Source organism: Agaricus bisporus (genome assembly GCF_000300575.1).
Source record: "Agaricus bisporus var. bisporus H97 unplaced genomic scaffold AGABI2scaffold_7, whole genome shotgun sequence".
Taxonomy (NCBI): Eukaryota; Fungi; Basidiomycota; class Agaricomycetes; order Agaricales; family Agaricaceae; genus Agaricus; species Agaricus bisporus.
Window position 1 is genome coordinate 1,683,156 of NW_006267370.1, and position 26,552 is coordinate 1,709,707.

Below are 26,552 nucleotides of genomic sequence, written 5' to 3' on the forward strand. Positions count from 1 at the left end.
TTCAAATGGTGCCATATCATGCGTCATTTGTGGACTACCTTCGAGATCCTGTCCGCAGTGGTAAATTCGCTATTAGTCTCGCGGATGCTCGAATCATGTCGGCAAAAATGTATTTGTTTTGGCACAAAGCTATGTTGGATGCGCGTGGCTCCTCCTCTGACGGTATGTTCAATCAGCATCCAGAATTTCAGGCTGACGAAGGACTTGCAGAGTACAGAACACAGAGACAACTGACATCACCAAAGTCGGTGTTGCCGCAGCTCACGTGGTTTTCCCCAGAAGCCAACGAAATGATTATGCAACGGTGTACGAAATCCATCTGGACTTCCTACCGTTACATGCTGGATATTCGTTCTGGCTTGGAAGATCTCCTCACCGAGATTTCCCAGTTTGATTTCAGATACATTGTAATGAACAACTATTTCCCTTCATTTTTAGTATGGTTGTCAAGAATCGTAAGCCTTATAATCCTCCACGATGACGATGCTTATACTTTCTCTTTTTCAATAGGACCCCTCTCCTGATTTAATGCGCCTGGAGGCAGACTGCGACTTGGATCGGCTATTGTTAGAAAAAGCCTGCTTAGCATCAGCCTTGCCGATGAGACCAGCGACTTTTCCTTTCAACATACCACCAGCCCATCGTTACGAGAATCAGTATTTATTCATTGGTCGGGGTTTGCGTACTTGTATACTCTGGACCACGGACTCGACTTTTACCGGTTGTGGGAGGTGTTGCCTGAGGTGCAATGTAGAATCTACAGTTCATACCCTTGACGATTGCGTAATACACACATGGTAGGGTATTTGACCCTATCAGAACATATATGCCCTCTTGCTTGGCATATATTACCCGGTGAACGATATGCTCGTTCTCAACGTGTACGACCACCGCTGGCCTCCTCGTTTTCCCGATTTTACTTGTCCCGGAAAATCCCTCATCGACCTTCAGCGATTTCGCACTATACCTAGAGGGTTGCGTTAGGGTTCATTACAATTTCTTTTTGATTAAGAATTTTGTTCTGCTCGTGGAGAGGGAAGGATAACCATGTACTCAGTGTCTATGTATACATTCTAAAAGGTAGAGAGGGTTTTAATTGGATACGGGGTTTTATTACATCTACCGGGTATAAACGTCATTAGATTGGCAAAGAGTGTCTTCGCATTACGAGGTGTAGAATCCAAAGTTAGCTGTTGGTAACAGTATCGGATACGCCACCCTGTGACAAACCAACGGGCGACGATTTCGGAGGCCTAGAGAGAGAAAGGACAGTTTGAGTAATGACTTCTTACAGATTCGCAATGACTTCGCGAATTCTAGTATCAGTGCGGAACCCAGTTCCGAAAAAAGCGATGTTTATGATGTAGCTCGTCGGTAGATGTTTTGGTCAAATTGCCTGAGTTGGACACCGAGGGTAGATTTGTTTCATCCATGCCGCTGTCACGATGTCGACGAGGCGTCTCGTCGTATCAGGGTTTGTAGATCTCCAATATTTTGAATGAAAGATGGTTGATGCTCGGACAATGGTTCCCGAGACGACGTTTATGATTTCCTCGAACTACTGTTCAGAGGGCCATGATGTAGAAATGACGTAGGAAAACTTGGATCGGATATCTAGAAAATTATCCTGGAGGGAATTGGTTGATATTGTCCTCCGCATCTTCGTCGACGACTTGCAAAGAGCTACAGACGCTTATCAAATCCTCCCTCCAAGAAAGCGGTTCTAGGTCTGGTTCTGGTCGACTGGCGACTAGCCATAGGAGAGGGAGGTCAGGTTCCTGGCGCAGGACTTCGCAAATCATCTCAATGAGTTCTCTCTGCACATCTATTTCTTCGCACTCGTCTAGTCCATCCACCACAATGAGTAATGGCTTTTGGCTGATTTCATATTGCCGTGAAAGCAGGAGTAAGAAGGGTTCAACAATGAGCTGCTTCATCTGGCTACGACGCGACTTGTAGAGAGTTGAGAGATCTTCACTTATAATGTCTGCAACGATGGAGCCGTATTCGGGGCAGTGGATGGTCAAGTGATACACGATCGTTAATATGACAAGGTCTGCTTTGGCGCGACCGTCTTTTTGAGAAAAGAAGTAAGATGCCCCGAGAAGACCATTTGCGAGACAGGTCTCCGCAAATGTTTGAGCAATGACAGTTTTTCCAGTACCCTCGAAGCCGTTGAGCCAAATCATCTTCCGTTCTCGATTTGGATTGTTGACCCACTCCAGTAATATTCCACTGATCCTCTTCCTTTCTCTGAGATGACGTTGAGGTGTATGCTGCATGTTCGAGCCCACGGCGGCATCAGGACATGTGCAAGTAAGGAGTCGCTCAAGAACTGCTTGACCATATCAATTTAAAATTCATCGTCAAATAAGGTGTCCTACCATTCGGACTAGACCTAATGTGGTTATGAACGTTCTGTATGACTTCTGTGCGTTGTATGTCGAAGAAAACCGGGCCGTTGAGAATGAAATCGGAGGTATTGTTGAAAAGTTCAGCTGTTTGTGGGTCCTGCATTATTGAACTTATTTGGTTATGAACATTGAGCGAAATGACACTTCACGAGATAACATATTCATACTTATTGGGATCGCAAGGGATACTCCCGCTGTTGTCGGTACCTGTCCTAGATTCATCTCTGCTGGGGGATTGTGTTTTCTCCTCCGGCTGGCGCCTATACACAAATATCCAGCGGTCTTGTAGGGCGGATAATATAGCACATACCAGCTTTCAATCCAACTCGCGAAGATTCTCGAACGAAAACGGGGAAAACACGAAAGTTGCCTCACCTGAGGCATTGGGAGTTCAACAAAGAGTTCAACGGAAAGTCTTTTGTGATTCTTTGGGGGTTGATTCAGGGTAGCACTGCCACGATCGTTATCGGCTTGACGGCTTGCAAAGTTCTTGTTTCCCCTTTAGCAAAGTGTATGCCACCACGTGGCCACCACATGGGCTAGGACGTCCCTCGTTCACCTGCCTCAACCCGTAGAAATGTCTATTGTTGAAGTGCATTGAACTCCCGGGTATCACTTTTACACTGCAGTTTTTTAGCGCCATAACTCTAAGTGATTTATAACTGATGCTACACCGGTCCCGATGCCAAAACGACAAGCCGATTTGACCACTTTCAGGCCTTTGAGGGCGGCTTGTACAACGTCGCAAATTTATTCCATGTAGCCTTAATGTATATTTGCTTGGTTCGCGATGGTAGCTATGGCTGATGTTGCAAATAAGTAAATCGATGTTGATGATTGTGAAGGCTATTATTAGCGATTATACAAAGTAAAAGTAAAGTCACATGTTTCGCTGTTGTCCGCCTGACAAGTTAGTACATAGTTTGGTGGTGGGAATCCAATGATGCTGCATGGCTGCCCAACAACCCGTCATATGCAACTTGCTCAAGGTGCGATAGTTGTCTTAGTCTGCATTTGACTCGCTTATATGTCCCTCCAGCTTCCTCCCGAGCAGCAGGTCTTCTTCCGAATGTGGGAATTGGACTCTGTATTAACGTCAGAGCTTGATAATCTGGACGCCGCTTTGGAAGCAAATCAGGATGTCCATTCATTTCACCAAGTCGTGACTAGTGTTGATGAATTACGAACTAGCGCTGCCAATATGCGCGATGACCTGTTCTTCACCATGTTGGCAGTCTCCGATTTCACGCGACATTATCAAGAACTACTAGTCTCACTATCTAAAAAGGTGGAATACGAAGTAGTGTTGGAAACATTGAAAGTTGCCGACATTGCTAGTTTCAAAAAGGAAGAATTAGAAAAAGTGGAACACGAAGTACATTTGAAAACAGTGAAAGTTGTCGACATTGCTGGTTTCAACGAGGAAGAATTAGAAAAGGCGTACAAAAGAGTGTCTCAATTAGGGGAAAGTATGAAAAAGGCCATTCGCCGAGTTATCGATGCAAATGATGGTGCGAAAACTCGCTATGCTGCGTTTTTCACTCCCACTGAAGAACACTCCCAGATGATTTGAAAAATAACCCGAAAGGCTTCCTCTGTGATCTCGACACCATTCAAGTTATCATGGAGCTGTTTCAAACAATAAGCGAATCCGGGCGATTAATACGAGAATCTCGCGACTATTACAGGATGTCACAAACTTTGAGTGCGGACGATAAGCTGAACTTACCATCCGAAGGTGAAATCACCCTGATGCGGGAGAGATGGTTTGCATTTTCGCGCGGCATTGCGTTTATTTTGGAGCAATGTGAGTACTCATCCTCAGCTCACTCGCAGTGTACGAAACCATCCGGCAGATTAACTTACCCAGACCCCCCGGATCTTCAGTCAACTGAAAGACGCTTCAGCTACTGGCTGATTTAATCCTTCGACATTGCCTGTACCAAAAATACCCGCTTGGCAGAGGTTCATATGTCGCAATTTTTACTTGCCTGTTACCAAATGATTGTTTTTGCTAGTGATAGAGCATTCAGTGAGTAGGGGATGGACCTTTCGTTTTGGGTTCTGGTTTCATGTGCTTTCTTCTATCTTTTGGCTTTTAGTTTGGGTTTAGTTCTTGTTTCATAGCTTATTTTTCGCGACCGAAATATCACCACAAGTCTCTGATTGCATTGAAGATTGAAAGTTTGCGCGTCCATTATACCGCGCTGGCATATATTATATATTAGGTCATTTATCAAGATGCAATCAACAATGTTTATATCCGACACCCCTGTGATTGACTTTTTCTGAAAATTTGGTTGCGTATGGTTCGGCCCATGCTACGTTGTTCTGATTGGCGGGGTGTCTATTACAAAGAACCTTGAGGCTCGACATAAACGTGGTTGACGACGGAAATGACCTTATTAACAGCTGGTGCAACCCTGGAAAGTAAGATAGCAATATAATGGATGCCTGATGATACCGACGCAGAGACCTTTAATTGCAATGCCCCATTGGACCCCAAGTTTTGCGAAGCGAAGCAATAAAAATCAGGAAGCAAATGATTGATCATAAGTTCTAACAGCAGGCGGTTAGTGTTGTTAAGGCCTGTACGCAGGCCCCGGTTGCCGAGGAAGCTTCTACTCCCGCTATACTAGTAAAATCCAGGACTGCGTTGTCCTTCAAGGCCCCTAAAAGCCCCTGTCAATATTTGATGTTACCCTCGAGTTCGTGTATCAAGCGAAGCTTCTCTTCTTGAACATCATTCTTGTTCTCGCTGATCAAATCAAAAACCTATGGAGCATTGGTTAGTACGGCTCGCAAATGAAGATATTAGACAAAATCAATTGCGCCATCTTTTTAACTTGGTATATTCTATGAGGTGGCGCGACTGATTTTTCAAATTTGGACGAGAATCCAACCATATTAATATAATTAAAACATTTAAGATGAGATCAGAGAGGATCTCACGGCACAAACGCCCCTTCGGCCCGGGCCTTTCTGATCAATGAGGCATTTGAATTATGGTCACTGTCAAGTCACATCAAGTGACTAGTGCGTATTGTGACTATTGTCCATGATACCAACTTATACTATTGTGATTGAAACTCTTCTTTCTCCACCCGACCATGACTGATCTGCAACCTTTAGTTTTAGCTTACTTTAAGGTGTGTGTTTTACAGTGTCGCCAAAGACCCGAACGATGTTGAGATTTTTTTAGATCCCACCCAATCATCAGTCTTTCTCACGGATACGCGAAACACTTGACTCTGTATTTGTGCCACAGCTGGAAATTCTGAGCTCAGCTCTTGAGGCAGCTCAGATTAATCATCCATCTCCAGGAGCCACTCAAATTCTGCAGGAAGCTCGCAAAGCTGCGGTAGACGAGGTGGACAAGTTTTGGGATTATTTCCAAATAGCGGAGAGTGTCGCAGAGCGGTACATTGAGTTCCTGGATTATCTATCACAAAACAACGTGGCGGAACTACGTCATGCGTACCATACTGCCTGTCTCTTAGCTCAAGCTGGTACTATAGATTCCAGAAAAGCGCAACAGGTAATGACCAACATCCGGGAAGGAATGGAGAGTGCCATCAGCCGAATCATATGTACATTGTCCGGTAGTGCGTCCATGGTTTTTCTTCGGACATGTGGCTAGCTAACAAAGCTTGCCAGATAAAGAAGGCATGTCATCATTTATCGACGAAAGCAGCAAAGTTTTGGCCGAGATTGTGGGTGCAACCGACGAATGTATTGAGCTGCTGAGAGAATGTCGTGAAGAATTCGCGAAATTAGAGAAAGAAGACTTCGATGAAGAATCCTTCATGCGCGATCCATCATGGGAGGAACACCAGATAGTGCTGCAAAAGTGGCATGTGTTTATCAAATCTGTGGGAGGTCTTTGGGTGGGGTGGACAAAGCTTAAAAATAGCATACGAGGCGGAAGGAGGCGTATCGCCAGGTCTGATAACACCCCTGGGGAAGCCTCCCGTGAAGCTAAAAAGGATTGCGCGACGACCAATATTTCGCTTCCCGATATGCGGAATCCGACGAATAATGCGAATACGCCTACCGGTCCGACTATCTCAGCCCTGGCTACTCCTCCATCTCGCAAAGCCAAGACCTCATTCTGGCAGAAGACCCTTCGACGTATCATGCCTCGCCTTTCAAAACCGTTTCACCATCGCTAGCATAATATCATTATAATATATATTACTTGCATGGATTAATTCATTTTCTTCACATATAACGAGTCTAGAATTAGACTTTGTAGGCATGAAAAGTATCTGGTGCCGTGAAATACTTAATCGATCCAATAGGATCTGACTTTACATATACGATAGAGCCGCCTACTATACGAAAGAAATTATGGAATAAACACTATACAAAGTCCGACCAGTGAATTAGAGGAAATTATATTACGGTAAAATACAAGGCTTTTTAATCAACCGAGCTTCGAGAGTCCGAATCGACTCTTGGGTTTTTCGACTATTGCGTTATTGAAATATTCCACTCCCGGTTCGACTATCTTCCTCATCACATCCCAAAAATCCGACAGTGTCGCATTAGAGAGGTTAAAATCGAAAGTCGAGTGATCGACTTGTGCCTCTCTCTTGCCAGTCGACCTCAGGAACATCCCAGTACAAGATGAGATCGATAAGTTGTGGATAATTTCAATGGAAAGTTCGACTCTTTGCAAGATTGACAGGCCTTCAGTGGATGTAATCATTGGTCTGCCGTCCCAGCTACAGTGCCCGTGATATCTGTCGCCGTTATCCCGCTTTTTCGATAACTTCTTGCCCTTCTTAGTGCTAACTCCGGTCTGTAGTATATTGCGGATAGCCTGAACGAGTATTCTAGTGTCTCCAGCGAATTCGAAGGTTCCGCGTTTGAGAAAAATCTCTTGTTCGTTTGGATCGGGGACCTCACTTCCTTTATAATAGAGGTCATTAAACTGCTTAAGGCGCTGAAAAATAACCCGTCCAAGGTCACATATTCGGGTTTCGAAATTTACTTGATCGTCTGATTTCATGAGTGGCTTCGCTGACCGAAGCAGTTTGAGGTCCTCGAGGACGGCCGGTACAACGTCGCAAAAAAACTCCACATCACGCTTAATATGAATCTGTGAAACGGCAATAAGGCTGTGAATCAAGCTACGAAAGAGTATATGGTATCTTACCCCTGATCCGATATCTGCATTCAAACGGGCCTGATTTCGCCTAATCTAAAATGATTAAATACATATCAAAGACCGTACGACAGAATCATGTCATCATGCTCACCGGTCTCAACGCTAGTGTCTGTTTCGTAGATAGTCTGTCGATTTCTTGCAGAGTTACAATGAGAGGATCTTCTTCTTCTGACGCCAAGGCATTCTCAATCGCCCGCAGGCTGCTTACCCAAATTTGGGCGTCCAGCTTCCTTAGCATGTCCCTCGCCCCCAACCAGGCCGATTTCTGCCTCCCTACTTCTTCCTCTGTTGTTGAGATCAAGTCCAGTTGACTCTCTAGCGTGGTTTTACATATTTTGAGAACTAGTGCTCCTTTGTCAGGTAGAGAAGAGCAAAGATGCAGAATCATCACAAACCTTCTAATTCTTGATCTTGTTTAAAGGATATATGAAACGTTATACTGCTCATCACTACATCCGCGGCCCAAAGGATCAATGTGGTTAAAGCCTGTACGCAGGCCCCAGTAGCCGAAGAGGATCCCATTCCTTCCATGAAATCTGGTACTGCCTTGTCCTTCAAGGCCTCTAAAAGTCCCTGTCGATATTTGATGTTATCTTCAAGTTCATATATCAAGCGAAGCTTCTCTTCAATATCTTTTTTGTTTTCTTTGATCAAGTTCAAAACCTATGATGGTGCATCGGTCAAATACTGAGATGAAGTAAACCGATTTCGAGTACCTTTGAGATTCTGCTTTCATGTTGATCAAGGATTTCGTTTCCGCCGTCGAAAAATTTATTTCTGCTTTGGACAAGCTCTTCAGTAACTTCCTCGGTCTTTGCCGTTTTTTCTTCTATGGACATGTTCTCCATGTTCGCTCTAGTTTTCGGGTTGTCCAACTGACATCGGTATGTCCCGAAATCGGATTGAAGGGTATGAAATAATTCACCGACTCTGCTCAACGACAGTAAGCCATCGTGCGGCAGTATCATTGTATTCTCTTTTATTTGCAACAGTCCTGGAGAAATCATGCTGTAGATAGATAATTTAGCTCCTGAAGGGAAAGTACGGTTCGGGGTAGTTATGCTCACGGATTTAACTTCTGCGTCGCAATTGTGAACTTTGACCTAGTAGCTGTCTTCATAGACAACAGTGCCGCGGTTGCGCAGCGCACCACCCCGTCATAATTATCTTTACTGAAACGAGGTCACTAAACATTCAATGAACGATAAATAAACGACTCCTCACAGATCAGTTTTAGGCTTTATGGGTGATGGAGGCGGGGAGGAAGAGTTTGTGTCGTGAACAGCGGACGCCAGGTCACTGTTTTCGCAGTAGGGATTTGGAGACATAGCAGGGGAAAGATATTGGAATTTTTGTTCCGTGCTTGAGTTAAAATACATGAGATAATTTACGATAGTTCCAACATTTCCGTAAAAGATGTCACTAAGGATAAGTGAAAAACAATGGGCTTTGTTCTTTGTCCTTGGAATAATGTGGACAACAATCGGGTTTGATTCACGGGGAGATCAGTCAGCCGACGTAATTACGTACTACTAAATCAGTAAACAAATGTGCGCGGAGTTTCGGTTCGTCTACCTGGTTCGGCTGTCTTTATACCCACGGTCGGCAACACTGATGTATTGTGATTGGAACTCTTCTTTCCCCGCCCTACCATGACCGACCCGCAACCGCTGATTTTAACTCACTTCAAGGTATGTGTTACAGTGTCATCCAAGACCCGAACGGTGTTAACATATTTCCTAGCTTCCGCCAAAACATCAATCCTACTCGCACATACGCGGAACACTTGACTCTGTATTTGTGCCACAGTTTAAAAGTTTGAGTTCAGCTCTGGAAGCAGCTCAAGTCACTCAACCTTCCCCCCACGCTACTCGGATCCTACAGGAAGCTCGCAAAGCTGCAACAGACGAGGTGGACAAGTTTTGGAACTATTTCGAAATAGTCGAGGGTATCGCAGAGCGGTACATTGAGTTCCTGGTTTTTTTATCGGAAGGCAATTTGGAGGGCCACCGCTATGCCTACCGTGTTGCCTGTCTTTTAGCTAGAGCTGGTACCACAGACTCTGAAAAGGCACAACAAGTAATGACCAAAATCCGGGAAGGAATAGAGAGCGCAATTAGCCGAATCATTTCCACAATCTCCGATAGTGCGCCCGTTTTTTCCTTCAGACATCTAACTCGCTAAATAAGTGTGCCAGATAAAGAAGGCATGTCATTATTTATCAACGAAAGCAGCAAAGTTTTGGCCGAGATTGTGGGTGCAACCGACGAATGTAATGAGCTGCTGAGAGAAAGTCGTGAAGAATTTATGAAATTAGAGAACAAGGATTTCGATGAAGAATCCTTTCTTCGCGATCCAACGTGGGAGGAGCACAAGATAGCGCTGCAAAAGTGGCGTGTGTTTAAGAAAACTGTGGGAGGCCTTTGGATGGGATGGTCGGAACTTAAGGATGACATTAAAGGCGAGCAGAAGCAATTCACCGGGTCTGATAATAACCCTAGGGAAGACTCTCGTGACGCTAAAAAGGATCGCGCGACGACCAACATTTCGCTTCGCAATGTGCGGAATCCGAATACCTCGAATATGCCTACCGGTCCGACTGTCTCAGCCTCGACTACTCCTCCATCTCACAAAGTTAAGACCTCATTCTGGCAGAAGACCCTCCGACGTATCATGCCTTGTTTTTCGTCAAAACCGTTTCACTAGCATAGACTATATATTATCCCTTCGCATGGATTAACTCATTTAGGAGTGTAGTATATACCCGGTAATATTTTCACCAAACATATCTCCCCATGAATCCGAGATTTTGTTGAGAGTGAGAGAAACTTTACATACAATCAGTCTAGAATTTAACTTTGTAGGCATGGAAAGTATCAGGCGTCGCAGTGAACCATCGGCTCGTGGCTACAATTAAGCGGAAGGCAGCTTCGTTCGTCATTTGTTTTTTCCATCGCTTGACATATCCAGCATTGGGCGGGCAATATTCGTATTTCAAAGTTTTCATCCGGAAAAGTCTCTTTTGCAGGAGATTAGTGGTTGTCCTTTCACATACTTGCAGACCTGGACTACTACTAATTGAAAAGACATAACTTATACTTTCAGCACTCTCCCGTCGCTTGTCATCCGTGTCATTGGCTCGTATAGATGCCCTCGGTCGCCCACTTGAGTTTTATTGTGATGTTCTGCTAAGTTACTAGTACATAGTGGCATGCGTACGATGTCAGGGATGTCGTAAGCAGGTGTTGGTCCAAGTCACATCACTGTGACAAACCGGCTCAATCGTCCGAACGCAAAGCCCTGGTTTCTCCTAACAAAAACAAAAAACAAAAAACATTCCCGAGATCGAGGTTGCTCGTTGCCAACAGAACCATGTGGAACGATGCGCTAGCATCACCGCTGACTTTCAAATGCCATCCCAAAAGGGTTTGACACGTCTTCCATGTGTCATCTTTTTGTTGTCGCTTTGGTAATGTGTACGTCAGACTTAAGTTGTTTATGGATATGGACTCGGGACAAGAGCAACATTCCCCACGCCTAAACTTGAATTTAAACCCAGCGACAATTCCTACCACATATTGCCGTTTCAATGTATTGTGACCCTGAAATCGCGGAGTTGAATTCGCCGCATCTACTCTGGTAGTAAGTTAAAAGTTTGCTGTAGTTCGCCCTTTCTTCGCCTCAGCCAACGCAGCTGGGGATTGGTCACTGTAGGTTGCACAAGTGAAGCTTTCACAATAAGGATGTACCACCGAACGCTGTTTCAAGGGTGGATCTATTATTTACTCTAACTACCAGTTAAGTTTATATTGAGCACAAAGAAAAGTTCCGATTCCATCTCGAATCTCGACATTTCGACTATTGGAAAGAACAGAATAAAAATCACCAGATCATTGTACTCCCGTGATTGCTACAGTTACTAGGTTCAGTGAATGCTACCTACCTCCCGTTCACGCATAATGTACTGGGAAATTCTATAAGTAGCTCCACTGCGAGAAACTGCCTGCGTACACTGCCTTGGTTCCATTTCCATAAGTCTTGTATTGTACGCGGTCGTCACAGTTCTAGAGTTTCAAATTGGCATTGAATCTAGATCGAATCGGAACGTTTTCGTTGCTTACAAGGGTTATTGTACCTGTGGGAGTCGGCAATCGGTCGGCAATCCGGGCAAAATTGACATGTTTTTGTGAAGTGTACAGCCTGAGCCACCAGATACATGTCCCTTCATTTGCTCCGTGAAAAATCGTAGTCAAACTCAGAACAGGATCGTAACAGATATGCAGCTCTTGTTCGAGCGTCACTTAATCAATTCCGAATTCGGAAAACCCATCTTACCATACTTGTGTTCGCCTCCCCAAGTGACTGTTTCGCTATTTCGCTTAAGTCCCCGTCAACTTTATCCTTTCAAATACCTTTTCGACATCGTCGGAATAATCCGAAGTACATCAAACGCCCTATCAATTTCAGGTTGGTAGCGAGATTAGAACTCTTGAGATCAAGATAACCGAGTGACTCCACTCAAGTTGCTCCTCATTAAATTTTTGCGGTGCTGTCTTTGACTCTCCCTTTCTCTCCCTTACAAATCTAACTCTCTTGGCGGCCTAGTTCGACCCATCGAATAACCGAGAGTCAGCCCCTTCCACGCAGTAGGTAGCGTTTCATTAATGAATATATCAAGTACCAGAAAAAGCATGTGTAACAAGAGAAGAAAGACGGAACAACTTGACGTAGGCGTGGTTGGGAAAAGAAAAAGCGCTGACACCGAAAGAGGTGCAACTCTAGGAAGTGCAAGGGGAGGACCAAGTTTACAGTATCTACGCTAGTGCCTCATACAACGAATCCCTATTGGAAGCAAAACACTTGAGAAAAGGAGAAGTAGATATCAAAAATCAAACGCTTACTCCATTTACGCGGATATTTTGACCATTGAGCCACTGAGCAGCCGGACTAGCAATGAAGGCAACAGTCGGTGCGATGTCTTCGGGAAGGCCAAGACGGCCGTTGGGATTTTGTTTAGAGATGGAATCAATCAATTGTTGAGCTTTACCGGCACGAAACGAGGGCGTATCGACTGCTCCCGGTGAGATGGTATTGACTGTAATTCCACGAGTGCCAAGATCTTTCGCTAAAACACGCGAAATTTGTTCGATGGCACCTTTTGAGGCGACATAGCAGAGGGCGTTGGGTAGGACGGCTGGTTAAAGATGAGATAAGGGTTTCTCATATGATGTGAAAGTTGCGTACAAGAAGCTCCAGTTAGACTGCTGGAAAAGAAGATGACACGACCACCGGCTAAAATACAACATCAGAATAGCTGCGTGGAGAGAGATAGCAACTTACGGGTAGTTAAATGGGGGATAGCGTGCTTGACCATAAATAAGGGTGCTTTGACGTTGGTTTGGAAATGGCTGTCGAAGAAGCCCTCATCGACGTCAGTGAGCATCTTACTGCCCATTATATCAGCATTCAAGACGAGGATATCAATCTTTCCCCACTCCTGAACGGCAGCATCAATAAGCGATTGACCGCCCCGGATGGTCGAAACATTGGCTTTGACAGCGATGGCATTACCCTTTCCCGCTGATTTGATAGAGTCAACGACTGTTTTAGCGGCATTTGCGTCGTTGGCATAGTTGACAACTACGTTGGCGCCTTCGGCACCCAAAGCTCTGGCAATAGCAGCACCTATAGAGCGAGAAGAGCCTGTCACGACAGCGACTTTACCTGTTACTCGACTTTAGCCATCAGACTGTCGGAGCCTACAACAAACGTTTACTTACCAGCGAGGGATGTAGTGGCCACCGTAACACTTGAAGATGAATATCTAGAATTTGACTTGGAATACGAGCGAATGTTGCTGAAGAGGTTGGTAACCATGGCCTTGGGTTTAAGAGATTTGCTGTTAGTTTGGGCCATGGGGGCTAACCGTTCGGTGCTCTAGAAATGGTTGCTGCGGCTTCGAAAACACCCCACATCTCGGGGGGTGGGTCATCACCAACGTGTGAGCCTCATGTACACGCTTCATCATCCCCTGGTTTCAGATAATGATAAGTTAAGTGACTCCTGTAGTGATGAAGTTGGAGGCATCAATGATTTCAAGTGATCTCACATATCAGGAGGATTCGAGCTATCGCGACGCTGGTGGCAGTGGCAGTGCACCGCTAGCCGCTCGGCTTCATGTAATCACCTGATTTGTAACGGGATTTTCCGGTTCAACCCCCATTGCCGAACTAACTCGTCAGATAAAACATTTCGAAAATGCTGGGGCCTCTTGACTCATATGCATGCAGGCTCGCACTATAAGCTTAGGCGGCTAGCCTCTACTCTCCACGGATCTGAAGGCCTCATTGGTCATGCAGAACAAGTTGATCACGAGGATCATTCAGAACCTATCAAAGAAGACTTGATCTGCCTTGTCTTCACAGTATGTACTCGATTCTAGTAACATTCGGCTCATTTGGTGACAACCACGTCAAAATAGCGACCGCCAGATGAAGCAGCAGCAGTAAAATATGGGAGTGCTGTCCGGGAAATGATCGAAGCGGTCGACCTGCTGCACTTGACATTGATAGCTATGCAAGACATGCACCCACTACTGGAAGTCCTGGAGCTCGCAAATCAATGTCGACTAGTGGCAAATGACTTAGCTGAATCTGTTTCCGTTCCTATCTTATTTGCAGGCTCTTTCGCAAAGTACTACCTCAGCTTCTTGAAGAGTTTACCGGTCGATCGGCGTGTCACAATAGAAAACGTCAAGTATGCTTTAGGGGGAGGTATTCCAAGCATTGTTCATGCTTGCAAAGTGGAGCGGGAGAATATCTCTGAAGGCAAGGATGTTTTTGAGAAGGCAGTCAGAGATCTTCACGCCATTTTGCGTGAGCATGATGGAACAGGTAAGTTGCGTCCTCTGTTTTTTCTACCTCATCCAACATGGTCCCATCAGATCAGCACATAGCGGAATTCCATCCATACGCGCTCGAGAATATAAAGATTCTCAACTTGATTCTGCAAAAGCTTAACGAGACGGATTCTTTCTGTCGGTATTATGAATACTATTTCGGTTTCATTCAATACCAACATCTCCGCCGCCTCCTGCGAACTCTCGAAAGGGGTACAACAGCTCGCCCAGCTCGGGAAGAAATCAATACCATGATCGATCTCTGGACTCAGTATGACCGATTCACATTACACTTCCCTACTGAGCTCGAACTGTTAAAGGATTATTCTCAAGCCACCAATGGGATGTATCGCGTACGATCTACAGATTTCGAAACTTCATCAACGTCAAGTAAATATTCTCAATTATCGCAGAAATCCCTAGGTTGTCGATACGTGGTACTGAAGAATCTAGAACGCCTGGGGAAGCAGCCTGGAAGAATCAAATATTGGATTCGCCAGAGATATCTTCGGTGGTACCGTCGCATACGTTTCTCGTCGCATCCCAAGGCATCCCAAGTCGATTGCGGTTTAGGCTAGCTCACACTCAGTAATTGCTTCTCTCGGTTTTGACGTGCTAATGTTAGTTCGCTTGTTTAAGCTTAATATCGATCCTTTGTCTCCACCTTTTAATAGTACCATGATCTTGAATGATTCTAGTTCTGGTTGTGGGCCGTGATATACAATTCCTACACATGGTCGGTAGTGACCCTGGATAGTGGATCTTTTCTTTTTTGCCTTTGATGGAGTAACTCAGCTTTCGACTTCTGTCTACAGCTGGGACTTCTTGGTTTGCCTAGGAGATAGCATCGTCTTCGCATGAACACTCATGATCGTATCAAGTGATCTCTCACCTGCCTTTCAGATTTAGTATTGGAGTTGTCTTGTGCTTCGAGTTGTCCCGGCACCAAGTGAGACGTCGTTGAGACATATGCATCGCGAATCTTCATACTACCTCCTATTCGGAAATTCCAGGTGATTATCAGTTCAAGAACTATCCGCGCCTAGAAAAGCATCTCAGTAGCAACGTGCGCCCCGCGAATCCGTCGAATATATCGACTCTTTGATGACAAAAATATGAATAAAAGTTATGTAAGTGACTTTCTCCGAGTATGTGGGGGAACGAGCATAGGAAGAGGAAACAATTAAGCTCCTTCCCGCACTGCTAAATTAATACACGTCGGTGCCTTTCAGCTAGCGCCCTAATTTCCGAAGCCTTCGAACTCAATTCGGGTGCGACCTTAGTTTAGCGTGTACGGTTCTTGCGCAGACTTCCCAAGCGTGACAGCAGAACGACAGGCTGACTGGTTGTGTAATGCACCAGAAGCTACGAAGTTGGTGCAAGTTTTATTATAAGAGATATGTGGCTTTCACGAGGACGTGCTGGATGTCATTATATTTATATATATGACATGGAGTGGAGTTATTCATCAACTTCCGACATTGTTGATAACCTCACGGTGGAGCCGATCCAAGTACGCTGTCACCAGTGGGCGCTACTGTGCGAACAACTTGGAATAGGACATGGACAATAATACGAACTCGAAGGTATTCAGATTCCAGGGTAATTGCAAATTGAAGTGGCGTAAATGGCAAATGTGGAAGAGAACTAGCAAAGCGAAGGCGGTGGTCCGCCTAGCCTCTTTTGTAACCTTGGTAAACACAAGAAAGTAACTGGCGCTATACCTGCAGCTGATCCAGGAGCTCGAAGATCTTAAGAGCATAGATGAGGCTTTTACAATTATGTTGATCACTGACCCGGGACTTTGATTGGTCGCGGATGACTTGGAATCTTGAATCAGCTGACTGTTTGTAATACTTTGTATGTCGGAAATTGATGGCACGCTTCTTCATGTCAACTTTACCCAACATTCAACTCATATCGAAGTCCCCGTTCTTCGGTGTTTCTATCTGACCGGTTATCTGGGAAAGGAGGCGTATTGACACGAGCTCCACGGTTTTGAACATACGAAGACTTGTTCTAGCCGAGCAAATCGGCATCCTTTGATGGAGAACACGTCTGTCACAATTAAGTATAGTACTTATTCGTCCTGCCATTTTTCTTCTATATAAGCTATGCCTTCTTTAACGCGCCGGCGTCTCCATCCTTTACTTCCCCTATCCATCCTCTCAGTTTCCCAGCTTACAACAAATGGCCGACCATCAAAATACGATCTTGCCTGTGGAAGTCAGTCGCGATGGAGCCCCTGATACCCATCACACCCGCTCACCTACAACAATATCATCCGTCCCCTCCGAGACCGCCACTTTGAATGGCGGTGCTGGATCTGGATTCACGACTGGGAAAGGAGCGCCCCTGGACGGGTTACCGGAAGCTGGTCCCTTGTCATCCATCACACAACCCTCTGGAGATCATCGCATTCCCGACTTTGTGCCCAAAAAACACGACCATAGGACATTGGTTTTATGTTTTGATGGGACGGGTGATCAGTAGGTACTTTCTTTAACTCGAGAAAGGCGATAAGCTGATGAAGTCGCGTAGGTTCGATACCGATGTAAGTATATAAAGAACGTCCAACTACGGTGCCGAGACTGAATCCTATTGCTAGAATTCGAATATTGTCGAGATGTTTAGTATTCTGAAGAAAGATGATCCAGACAAACAGATGGTGTACTACCAAGTATGACCTCGCTCCAATTGTAGTCTGATGTATGACTTACATTGATGGATGTAGGCTGGAATTGGGACCTATACGGTCCCTCAGATTGCGACTCCATTAATGGCTAAGGTTTCCAAGGTTCGAACTTGTGGTTGTTTACATTTTGCACTCCGCTAACAAACGGTTTCTCAACAGACTTTCGACGAAATGATTGCTTGGAACCTCGATGCTCATATCATGGGTATGTGGGTTAAGACCTGTTTGATGGTTTTTGACACAAACTTCAAGGTGGATATGAGTTCTTGATGCAAAATTGTGAGTCTATACTTTTCAACACCCCGTCGCTCCTAACACATGAAACAAGATAGAGCCGGAGATAAAATTTGTATCTTCGGCTTTTCTCGTGGCGCGTATACTGCACACTGGTAGGAGGGACGAATGTTGAATTATGATTTATCTATTAACTGTCATGACAGTCTGGCCGGCATGATTCACAAAGTTGGCCTCCTACCAGCCTGCAATCATCAACAGGTGGCTTTCGCGTACAAGATGTATACTCGAACCGATACTTTGGGATGGAAGCAGTCCAACGCTTTTAAAGCTGCCTTTTCGTGTCACGTTGACATTGATTTTCTTGGTGTTTGGTATATATTCAATCTTTCATCAATCAGAGTAGACTGACGAACGATGTGACTAGGGACACTGTCAACTCCGTTGGCCTTTTCCCTCGCCGACTGCCATTTACGACGTCCAACACTTGCGTCCGAGTGTTCCGCCATGCGATTGCGCTGGACGAAAGAAGAGCCAAATTCAAATACAATACCTGGCACGGAGCAGATCCCCAACAATTAGCGCTAGCAGAGTCTGGAAAAGTTTCGGCTACCAACAATGAAAAAGACGCGAACGCACAGCATGGTCATCGGCGTTTCAGCTGGAAGAAGAATCGTAAAAGAAAGACTCAAAAGATGTTTGAAAGCGAGTTTAGTGATCTACACGAACTGTCCTCGGACGTTGAACAAGTCAGTACTCGTTCAACTTCCTTTCCATCCCCCCTTGACGGTGTCTCCTTTTGCCTAGGTATGGTTCGCTGGGTGCCATTGTGGTAAGTTCTTCGACCAGATCTCCTTGAATGCAAGCGTCTCATATTAACATACCTCGACAATCAGACGTTGGGGGAGGTTCAGGTAAGTTCACTGGCCTGTACGATATTGACGTCATCGAGTTAAGAATCAACCTAGTGACAAATGGAATGCGCCCTAATTTGGCCCGCATCCCACTGCGGTGGATGATCCGGGAAACATTCAAATGTCGAACTGGCATCCTGTTCTCCACTCAAGGTTTACGAAGAATCGGCCTAGATTTGGATCAGGATTGGTGTCCTACACCCAAATGTCCTCCGCTGAAAAATCCTGAGGGCTTGAAAATAGATAGCCCGAAACCACTCGCCAAATTGACGGATAAGGAACACGAAATACTAGTCGAAGAAATGGCAGCTAAAGAACGTCTCATGTCGGAAGAGGAGATCGATTTACGGGACGCTCTGTCACCGATATATGATCAACTATCAATCGCTCCGTTTTGGTGGGTAATGGAATTGTTCCCAATAAAACAGAAAGTCCAAAAGTCGAACAAGACATGGATCAGCCACTTCAAAATCAATTTGGGCAGGGGGAGGCATATACAGGGACAGAAGAAGCGGGGAGTTAAAGTTCACAGGTCTGTTCAAATAAGGATGAACGCCACTCATACCTCCAATGGGAAACCATACAAGCCCAAGGCAAACTTGAACCTTGACAGAGTTACTTGGGTTGATTAGGTTTTATTATTTTCTTATCTTCTTTCTTGTACCAGCTTTTGTATAATATCGGCGTAAGTAGGTATGATGAAGCACGATTAGTCACTTGGAATGCATCTGACAAACCCTGGGTTGACGTTAACCATTCCGCCTGTCAACATGTCTTACCCCGTGAGCTCCACCGGATTAACATTTAGACACTCCAAACCATATGAGTTCACATCGAGTTCACATGTTGTTGGTTTGAAATCGTCGGATTGCCACAGGGTCGCCGTTGTGATTTTTTCCGGTATGATACTTAAGGGACACTCTTCGACTGGTTTTTGTAAAACTGATAGGATTATTCTGAAACTCCGCCTGACGATTCAGCGCTTGTCGGTACGAACATAAGCCCAATTTTTTCATCGAGCCTTGCATCCGAAATATGTATAATCGATTTTTTTTTTCAAATCGAGACTTGAAGTGATTCCAGAAGCGATAACACGATCATTGTGATGATAAGCTAGTCTAAATTTGGAATTGTTAAGATGTCTCCCCCCTTTCTGGAGCGTTTTTCGCAACGTTGCTCGGCCCAACTTCGTCTCTAGTCTTCATCGGTAACTTGGGCAACGAGAAGAAATTGGACTGGATATGCCGCATCAACAGACTAAACTGCAGAGTGAGAAGCCGCCGGGTGAGTGTGTTCTAAATTTGGAGTTGTTTGTTGCCGGTTATGACGAGATGGAGACAGCGATTAAACAATCGGTGGTTTGGGTAAGCCTGGTACTCTAAGTAAAAGAAGGAATGAACGTCGTTGAATGCAAAACGACGCGTCACGGAGAGGGAGTGGAAAATAAGAAAATTTGTTCCAGTTTAACCGCCGGCAAATTCCGTTGCAGGGCCGCATCTTCTCGCCACTAATATAGATAAGTCTAAGCCTTAAAAGGCAATTGAGATGATCATGTGGCAATGCCTCGCCGCATCACTGACTATTTTTGTGTCCATCGTGTAAATTGGTCATCGACAAAAATCTGGCTTTGCCAAAAACAAATAGGAAAAAATATGTAGAAAAAACGGCAGTCGACTCCGATTCTTAGCCTGAGTTAACCCGTAAGAATTGCGCTTGATTGAGAGCCAACCTAGCGATGTATAAGCGGTGTGTCCCCGCATTAAATCGTCAGAATCCTCGGCTGAGTCCCTGTCATATGATTGTTTCCAGCGCTAATGGAGAACACACCAGAATCAGGCCGTTTCGGAACTTCATGAGGGTTCATGACTAGTTCATTTCCAAACACCGAAGCCCTTTCATGAACTCATGGGTTCCGGTCTCTCACGCATAAACATAGGTGGCGATCAAAAGCCGCCGATAACGAGGTCGGATTGGTGGCTTGAATGGGCCCCGAAACACGGCAAATCCGAGAAATGATCCTCCGTCATATGAGCATCCATTATACGCCTTTCCAATCAGTGCCTGCAAAACTGATATCAGAGTCTGGATGATGTTGGGATAGGAGAGATCTTGCTGCTCGGCACGATAATAGCGAAGTTCACGCTAAACATATCTTTGACAGGCTGACAGAATCGAAAAGCGCTGGGATAAAACTGAGCAGAAGTTCACATCTCTGACAGAATACTTAATCCGATGTACCGTCAATTGGCTTGTTAAGCCTACTTCGCCCTATCATAACCTAACCGTTCTCCTGTATCTAGTTCATCTACTGTAGTGTCGTATCAATCCTACAAAGTCGTGTCTCGCAGAACTATCTGGAGGCAATGAAAGATTCTTGTACATGAGTGCGGCTATCAATTGTCGTCGTTAAAGCGTGTACATGTATCTAAAGCCGAACTCTTCTCATTGGGGAAATTTCTGTCCACCACTCCACAATTTCAATTTACGAGCACCTAGGATTCGTGAATACTCCGATGGAATCAAATTTACCTGCTTTGTGAAGCATGCCCTTGATTTTTCGGGACTTCTTATAAGTTGTAAGCGGCTGTTCGGCTCTTTTGGAAAAATACTCACACTTTTGCGAAATAGAAGACTCACGGGCCGTGAATCTCATTATTTTGGAGTAGAGTATCACAATATGCAAACATGAAAAGTCAGTTTTCTCATGTCTAGAAGAACTACATTCTGTCCTCATCAACTTCCACTGCGGCTCCAGCTGCGAGTGACGAACCCTGTTATCCAGGAGCCTCGGATCATGATGTGGAACGACGGCTTCATCATCAGAAGGACCAGATTAGCACCTCCAAGAGATTCACACGGCACCGAGACGCCACGAAACATTAAATCTGGACTTCTATGTCCCCTCAACGGCCTCGCAGCCCTTCGAGACTCCACCTATTACAAAACTCGATCACTCGCTTGACTTTGAGCACAGCGGAAGGAATGCTTGTTTTGGGTCCAGTATCATACAGGTTTACATTGAACAACTGGATTTTCACTTGCGCTTGACCCAGAAATGGAAGAGAGGTAAATGATATTTCACTCGACGATCAAGCTGGAACAAACTTTCCTTGACTGATCAATCATTTATATTTTAGAATCGGCAGTCTTGTGTATTTGTATTTGATTACCATTACATGCCATCAGCCGTCTATGAGCACATGGACGACAACACATGAACGATTCACGAACCGTGCCTGGAAGTTCATGAACGGTGTACGAACGGCACAACATTAACTGCTATCCCCACATGATGTACCCGGCTTTTGACTCGCGCGACTTTCGTCCGCTAGTTAAGCGCTCTGAACTTGGCACTTGAACCCATCCTCGAGGCTGACATTAGGTTACTGCCTGGTAAACTCTGCTCAATTCCCGCTATCTTTTTATCTTAATTATTGAACATCGACGTTGGAGGACCTACGATGATATCAACGAAGGACACTGTCAACAATGGGCGAGCGGATGACCTCAAATCAACTTTACCCACCTTGACACCCTCTTCTCCAACGCCAATTGCGAGCTCCGAACGACCTCGTGTGCCGCATCCTGTTAGCAAAGCAACTTTCTCTGTTCCAAGTGTCATTCCACCAGAGCATAGCCATAGGACACTCGTGTTGTGCTTCGATGGAACAGGAGATCAATTTGACGCCGATAATTCCAATATCGTGCAACTCGTCTCTCTCTTGAAGAAGAACGATAGGAATAAACAGATGGTTTATTACCAGGTAGGTCTACAACGGCTTGAGAAATACCGGTTCTCGCTGATTAATACGGCTAGTCTGGCATCGGGACGTATACCCCTTCTAGAGCTGTGTCGCCCCGATGGTCAGCCTTTCAGAAGGTGCTTAATCAGCGTTTCCCTGCTGTGTGAGCCTTATTGACTGATCGACGTATGTACAGGTTTTGGATCATATGGTTGCGTGGAGTTTGAATGCGCATGTTATGGGTGGTTATGAATTTCTTATGCAAAACTGTATGTTTGTGACCCATCCTTCATTGAAGCTCGCTGATTCAAACCTATGCAGACATTGAGGGAGACAAGATATGCATCTTCGGCTTTTCGCGGGGAGCATATACTGCTCGAAGTCTCGCCGGCATGTTACACAAAGTGGGGCTCCTCCCTGCTGACAACTTTCAGCAAATTCCCTTTGCGTACAAAATGTATACCCGCGTCGATCATATCGGCTGGGAGCAATCGACTGGATTCAAGAAAGCATTTTGTTCTGATGTCACCATCGACTTTATCGGGGTGTGGTACGCGAGCTCTTCGTGTTCAAATTCGTTGCTAACCTATGCCAATATACAGGGACACAGTTGACTCCGTTGGGATATTCCCTAAGAGGCTTCCTTTCACGACATCAAACGGTATTGTTCGCGTCTTCAGACATGCAATCTCACTCGATGAACGTCGATCCAAGTTCAAGACTAACCTTTGGAGCCGATCGCATCCGGACGAGCATCCTAGTGTCGAGGCAAGCCCGTCGCAAGTAACTGAGACCTGTACATCTCCAGATAGTTATGTCAATGAGAAGATTCCATCTGTGCCCACCTCTCCATCGTCTTCCTACCCCTCAGGGAAGAGATCTGGCAGTGGAAACATAGGAGGCATCTTGCAGAAGAATCTTGGGCTTCGAAGAGTTCAAACTTGGGACGGCGACGGCGGTTCGACACATGATAAAAAACTAGACACGATGGAGGCAATATACTCTGCAACTTCACCCAAGAAACTGGAAGAACCAACCGACACTGAAGAAGTTTGGTTTGCAGTATGTTATCTTATCATTCTTCGTGATCTTTAGCATCATCGTCCAATTATAGGGCTGTCACTGCGACGTGGGTGGTGGGGCTGTAAGCAACAAGACCCGTCATTCTCTCGCTCGTATATCTCTTCGTTGGATGATCCGCGAATGCTTTAAAACCAATACTGGTATCATGTTCGAATCAGAGGGACTTCGAGAAATAGGGCTGGATCCCGCTACGTTATATCCTTTTGCTTTGCCCCGTCCACCGCCTCTTAAACTCAAGCCCGAACATAAAGTTCAAAAACCACCGGCAGATCCCATCCCTGTACGACCGCACGCAACTCTTTATAAGAAACGTCCAGCGGAGATACAAGCTCACCATACTTTCCATCCATCACCTTTTCTGGGCTCGGAGGAGGCCGAAGAGCTGCAAGATGCGCTTTCACCGGCCTATGATCAGCTGAAACTCAGGAAGGGTTGGTGGATCTTGGAAATTCTTCCGATACAATTAAGATACCAACGAGGTAATAACGAGTGGGTGACGCGTTTTGGGTATGAGTCTGATCCATCATACTGAAATCATAATTATTGATGTAATGTCACGACAGATCGAATCTGGCTCGGCCGCGTTTCATACCCAAGCAAATCACACATGGAGTGAAAGTTCATCGAAGTGTGAAGATGCGAATGGAAGCGGAATATGAGGATGAGCGGAAGCGAGGGAAGAGGTACAGACCGAAGGCTCAGCTACGAGTTGAACCGACTTGGATTGATTGATAATACCGCTGAGCACTATTATGATCAACTCTAGCTCTATCTGGCTCTAGCGACATATTGGTCGAAGTTGAGTTCGCTTCTACTGTCCAACAGTTGTATCTCTATGTTCCCGGAATGTAATGGGATGTTCATGAATTTTGTACTGCATAACAGCAATTATCATCGACCTCGGCACTTGGTCCCTCCCGGTATCCCTGTTTTATCCCCTAAGACTCATCAATTGGTGATAAGATTGTACGAATATAGACCATGCCACTGGCAATCATCATACAGTTGCCACACACGTTTGCAGCTGCCTAGTGTCATGATCTTAGTAAAGACAATCAAATAAATAAAAGTTTATGCTACGGAATCTATTGATACAACAAAATGAAATTGTCCCGGAAATGTCCTATCAGTGTCACTATATTCGCTCTCTTGACACAGAAGTAAGTCGCAAGACATGAATAACGAGAGTAAACGGAAATTAAAGATAGTAATGGGAATAATGGTGCCGGTGACTTGGGTATCGCCTACTAGAAGGACCGGCCGCGACATAGCGGAGAGTATATTTGGAGGATCTCATGGGAGATAACTGGAAGTCTAGAACTATCTGTCCAGTGAGCTGCAATGCTTAAAAAAGCGTCAAGGAGATTCCGCTTACCGTCAACGCCTGTGGCGGTTGAACATCCTTAGAAAGCTCTTGATTTGGCCCTCCTGAGCTTTTGGTTCCTGTTCGATGAGCAGCTTCTCTAATCGTTTTAAACCCGCGTCGACGTCCTGCCCCAATACCTGATGAAGTCTCCTCAATGGCTCAACGGAGATGTCAAGCTTAAAGTGAGCCCTCTCGACCTTGTCCCCTCTAATTGACTCCGTAATCTTCCCAGTAGCTGATGCATTCGCCAGACGATATATCGTCTTCACAGCGCTTTTCACCTTATCCAGGATTGCTTGAACCTCACCGGGTTTCACCAGGGTCTTATTCGTCCAGGTACCGTCCTCAAAACATCTGTCATCGGCCTTCCGGTTCTTTTCGGCTTTTTTGCTCTTGCTGCTGCTGGTCTGAGTGTTGAGTATTATGCGCAGGGGATATATTAGGTCCGCAGTTTCATTGATTAAGTCTAGGGTTGACACTTGTTGAAATTCTTTATGCTGCTCTGGATCGATCTTCTTCTGATTGAAATTATCCTTCATCTGCCCGAGGTACTTAAAGATGGTAAAGCCAAGCTTGTAAACTGTTTCTCCAAACTCGGCTTGATGAGTACTTTTGATGATTTCTTTTGCTCCGAAGATACGCTCGATGTCTTCGATAAGTTGTGGTACCACGTCGCAAAAAGCGTTGACCTCCCGTATAACAGTTATCTGCATAATGTTTATCATTTGCGGCTCTCGTGACAGATATTTTGCTCACCCCAATCCCGTAATTTCCTTTCCATTGGGCCAGACAGTTTTCTATCTGTGAGAAAATGCGTTATTGAACACGTTGGCTAGCGTTGACAGTAGTTAAACTTACCGGTGGGATGATTTCTGACATTTTATGATCCGCGAGGTCTATTCGCTGTAAAATTATGGTCGTAGTGTCGTTTGAAATATCCGCGTCCAGCGCGCCAGGATAAATGGAACTGCATATATATATTAAGTCCCCAACTGCATGTTCATTGTCGCGCAAGTAGTCCTTCAACTTTGACTCTGTTTTAGTAATAACTTGCAAGTCCCCTCGTGACGCCTCGTCCGATATTTCAAGTGCTAAATGCAAAAAATCATTTAGCAATGAATGGATGAAATAGTAAATTCACATACACTTTAAGCTTTCGTCGAGATTTCGGGATATGTCGCAGGCCGCAAGGCCCACTCCCACTTTTGCGACGTTTTGGACTGGTTTCATCACGCTCGGCATCAGGGGAACTATGTCGTCTTTTACAGCGCTCAGTTGATTCTGACGATGCTTAATATCTTCTGATTGATCGTGCGACTCGCGGATTCTTGAAACCAGTGTTCCTCGTGATTCTTTAACCAAAGTGACACTCTGTCATAATATGTTTTGAGCAAAGGCGGTTTGAGTATAAAAGACTCGATACCTCGGAGATAGCTTGACGATGTCTTGCAAAAATTTGGCTTCCACTGTCTACCATAGAATAATATTGCGTTTCGAACATGTCATCCGGTAGGGGCTTGTTTTTGACAGCTTTGGATCGAAATACCGCCAATTGCGCACGTTGGGAGTCAACGACTTGTAGAATTTCGGATAACGCCTTGAACGTTTTATCAGGTAATTCCTTTGTTTCTATTTTAATGAAGTCCAGTTCCGGTGATCTTGCGCTGGCAAATAGTGAACATTAGGAGACAAGCGCTGCTGGAATCACTCACGGGTCTATATCTTGCTCTGCAACAGGGAGTTTCGACTGGAAGACGTTGGTGAAATATGCCAATAGATCAGTCACATTGGCACTGCATTTACTGCCATGTGCAATCAAGGCTAAGTTGGGAGCATTCTCATAGATAAAGACACGCACTCTTGATTATCTATCGATGAAGCAACATTTGAGTCACAAGTCGTGGTGTCGCCGGACACAGACTTATCGGCGGATGAGTCATTGGGAGTTGAAGACATGAGAGAACACGGGGGAAATTATTATGACTATTCGTTCAACGTCTCTGGAGATTTAATATGCTCCGCGATGGCTAGG

The 26,552-nt window shown here is 45.1% G+C and overlaps 11 protein-coding genes across 11 annotated transcripts; 7 read left to right on the forward strand and 4 right to left on the reverse strand.

Annotated features, from left to right (window-relative positions):
- Positions 1-72: 72 nt before the first annotated feature.
- AGABI2DRAFT_193955 (hypothetical protein) lies at positions 73-624 on the forward strand (the record flags this gene model as incomplete). The annotated part of the gene is made up of 3 exons (XM_006462816.1): positions 73-162; positions 211-455; positions 511-624. Coding segments are annotated over exons 1-3 (426 nt in total), but the record flags the coding sequence as incomplete, so codon positions are not given.
- A 998-nt stretch (positions 625-1,622) lies between these two features.
- AGABI2DRAFT_119714 (hypothetical protein) lies at positions 1,623-2,798 on the reverse strand (the record flags this gene model as incomplete). Its single annotated transcript, XM_006462817.1, has 4 exons — positions 1,623-2,335; positions 2,385-2,524; positions 2,582-2,674; positions 2,725-2,798. 4 exons carry the CDS (start codon positions 2,796-2,798, stop codon positions 1,623-1,625), a joined length of 1,020 nt encoding a protein of 339 aa, XP_006462880.1.
- A 1,030-nt stretch (positions 2,799-3,828) lies between these two features.
- AGABI2DRAFT_193957 (hypothetical protein) lies at positions 3,829-4,408 on the forward strand. Its single transcript, XM_006462818.1, has 3 exons — positions 3,829-3,925; positions 3,979-4,221; positions 4,285-4,408. The coding sequence occupies exons 1-3, from the start codon at positions 3,886-3,888 to the stop codon at positions 4,335-4,337; spliced, it is 336 nt and encodes a 111-aa protein (XP_006462881.1). The 5' UTR covers positions 3,829-3,885; the 3' UTR covers positions 4,338-4,408.
- A 1,116-nt stretch (positions 4,409-5,524) lies between these two features.
- On the forward strand, positions 5,525-6,586 carry AGABI2DRAFT_179473 (hypothetical protein; the record flags this gene model as incomplete). The annotated part of the gene is made up of 3 exons (XM_006462819.1): positions 5,525-5,563; positions 5,617-6,019; positions 6,072-6,586. 3 exons carry the CDS (start codon positions 5,525-5,527, stop codon positions 6,584-6,586), a joined length of 957 nt encoding a protein of 318 aa, XP_006462882.1.
- A 482-nt stretch (positions 6,587-7,068) lies between these two features.
- AGABI2DRAFT_193958 (hypothetical protein) lies at positions 7,069-7,402 on the reverse strand. Its single transcript, XM_006462820.1, has one exon. The coding sequence runs from the start codon at positions 7,344-7,346 to the stop codon at positions 7,122-7,124; it is 225 nt and encodes a 74-aa protein (XP_006462883.1). The 5' UTR covers positions 7,347-7,402; the 3' UTR covers positions 7,069-7,121.
- Positions 7,403-9,237: 1,835 nt separating this feature from the next.
- AGABI2DRAFT_186713 (hypothetical protein) lies at positions 9,238-10,385 on the forward strand (the record flags this gene model as incomplete). The annotated part of the gene is made up of 3 exons (XM_006462821.1): positions 9,238-9,278; positions 9,331-9,733; positions 9,785-10,385. Coding segments are annotated over 3 exons (953 nt in total), but the record flags the coding sequence as incomplete, so codon positions are not given.
- A 1,972-nt stretch (positions 10,386-12,357) lies between these two features.
- On the reverse strand, positions 12,358-13,714 carry AGABI2DRAFT_207546 (hypothetical protein). Its single transcript, XM_006462822.1, has 5 exons — positions 13,368-13,714; positions 12,928-13,311; positions 12,832-12,879; positions 12,489-12,781; positions 12,358-12,429 (listed from the first exon to the last, which is right to left on the reverse strand). The coding sequence occupies exons 1-5, from the start codon at positions 13,501-13,503 to the stop codon at positions 12,415-12,417; spliced, it is 876 nt and encodes a 291-aa protein (XP_006462885.1). The 5' UTR covers positions 13,504-13,714; the 3' UTR covers positions 12,358-12,414.
- Positions 13,715-13,867: 153 nt separating this feature from the next.
- On the forward strand, positions 13,868-15,063 carry AGABI2DRAFT_179477 (hypothetical protein; the record flags this gene model as incomplete). The annotated part of the gene is made up of 3 exons (XM_006462823.1): positions 13,868-14,011; positions 14,069-14,480; positions 14,531-15,063. 3 exons carry the CDS (start codon positions 13,868-13,870, stop codon positions 15,061-15,063), a joined length of 1,089 nt encoding a protein of 362 aa, XP_006462886.1.
- A 1,612-nt stretch (positions 15,064-16,675) lies between these two features.
- AGABI2DRAFT_186715 (hypothetical protein) lies at positions 16,676-18,960 on the forward strand (the record flags this gene model as incomplete). The annotated part of the gene is made up of 12 exons (XM_006462824.1): positions 16,676-16,974; positions 17,019-17,022; positions 17,094-17,165; positions 17,220-17,282; positions 17,340-17,385; positions 17,433-17,459; positions 17,509-17,569; positions 17,621-17,788; positions 17,842-18,163; positions 18,222-18,246; positions 18,311-18,328; positions 18,383-18,960. The coding sequence occupies 12 exons, from the start codon at positions 16,676-16,678 to the stop codon at positions 18,958-18,960; spliced, it is 1,683 nt and encodes a 560-aa protein (XP_006462887.1).
- A 2,679-nt stretch (positions 18,961-21,639) lies between these two features.
- AGABI2DRAFT_207548 (hypothetical protein) lies at positions 21,640-24,074 on the forward strand. Its single transcript, XM_006462825.1, has 7 exons — positions 21,640-22,092; positions 22,146-22,208; positions 22,268-22,340; positions 22,393-22,621; positions 22,674-23,133; positions 23,186-23,661; positions 23,718-24,074. Exons 1-7 carry the CDS (start codon positions 21,790-21,792, stop codon positions 23,884-23,886), a joined length of 1,773 nt encoding a protein of 590 aa, XP_006462888.1. The 5' UTR covers positions 21,640-21,789; the 3' UTR covers positions 23,887-24,074.
- A 128-nt stretch (positions 24,075-24,202) lies between these two features.
- AGABI2DRAFT_193962 (hypothetical protein) lies at positions 24,203-26,481 on the reverse strand. Its single transcript, XM_006462826.1, has 8 exons — positions 26,379-26,481; positions 26,233-26,322; positions 25,944-26,184; positions 25,666-25,891; positions 25,379-25,611; positions 25,277-25,321; positions 24,530-25,227; positions 24,203-24,474 (listed from the first exon to the last, which is right to left on the reverse strand). The coding sequence occupies exons 1-7, from the start codon at positions 26,474-26,476 to the stop codon at positions 24,532-24,534; spliced, it is 1,629 nt and encodes a 542-aa protein (XP_006462889.1). The 5' UTR covers positions 26,477-26,481; the 3' UTR covers positions 24,203-24,474; positions 24,530-24,531.
- Between the last annotated feature and the right edge of the window lie 71 nt (positions 26,482-26,552).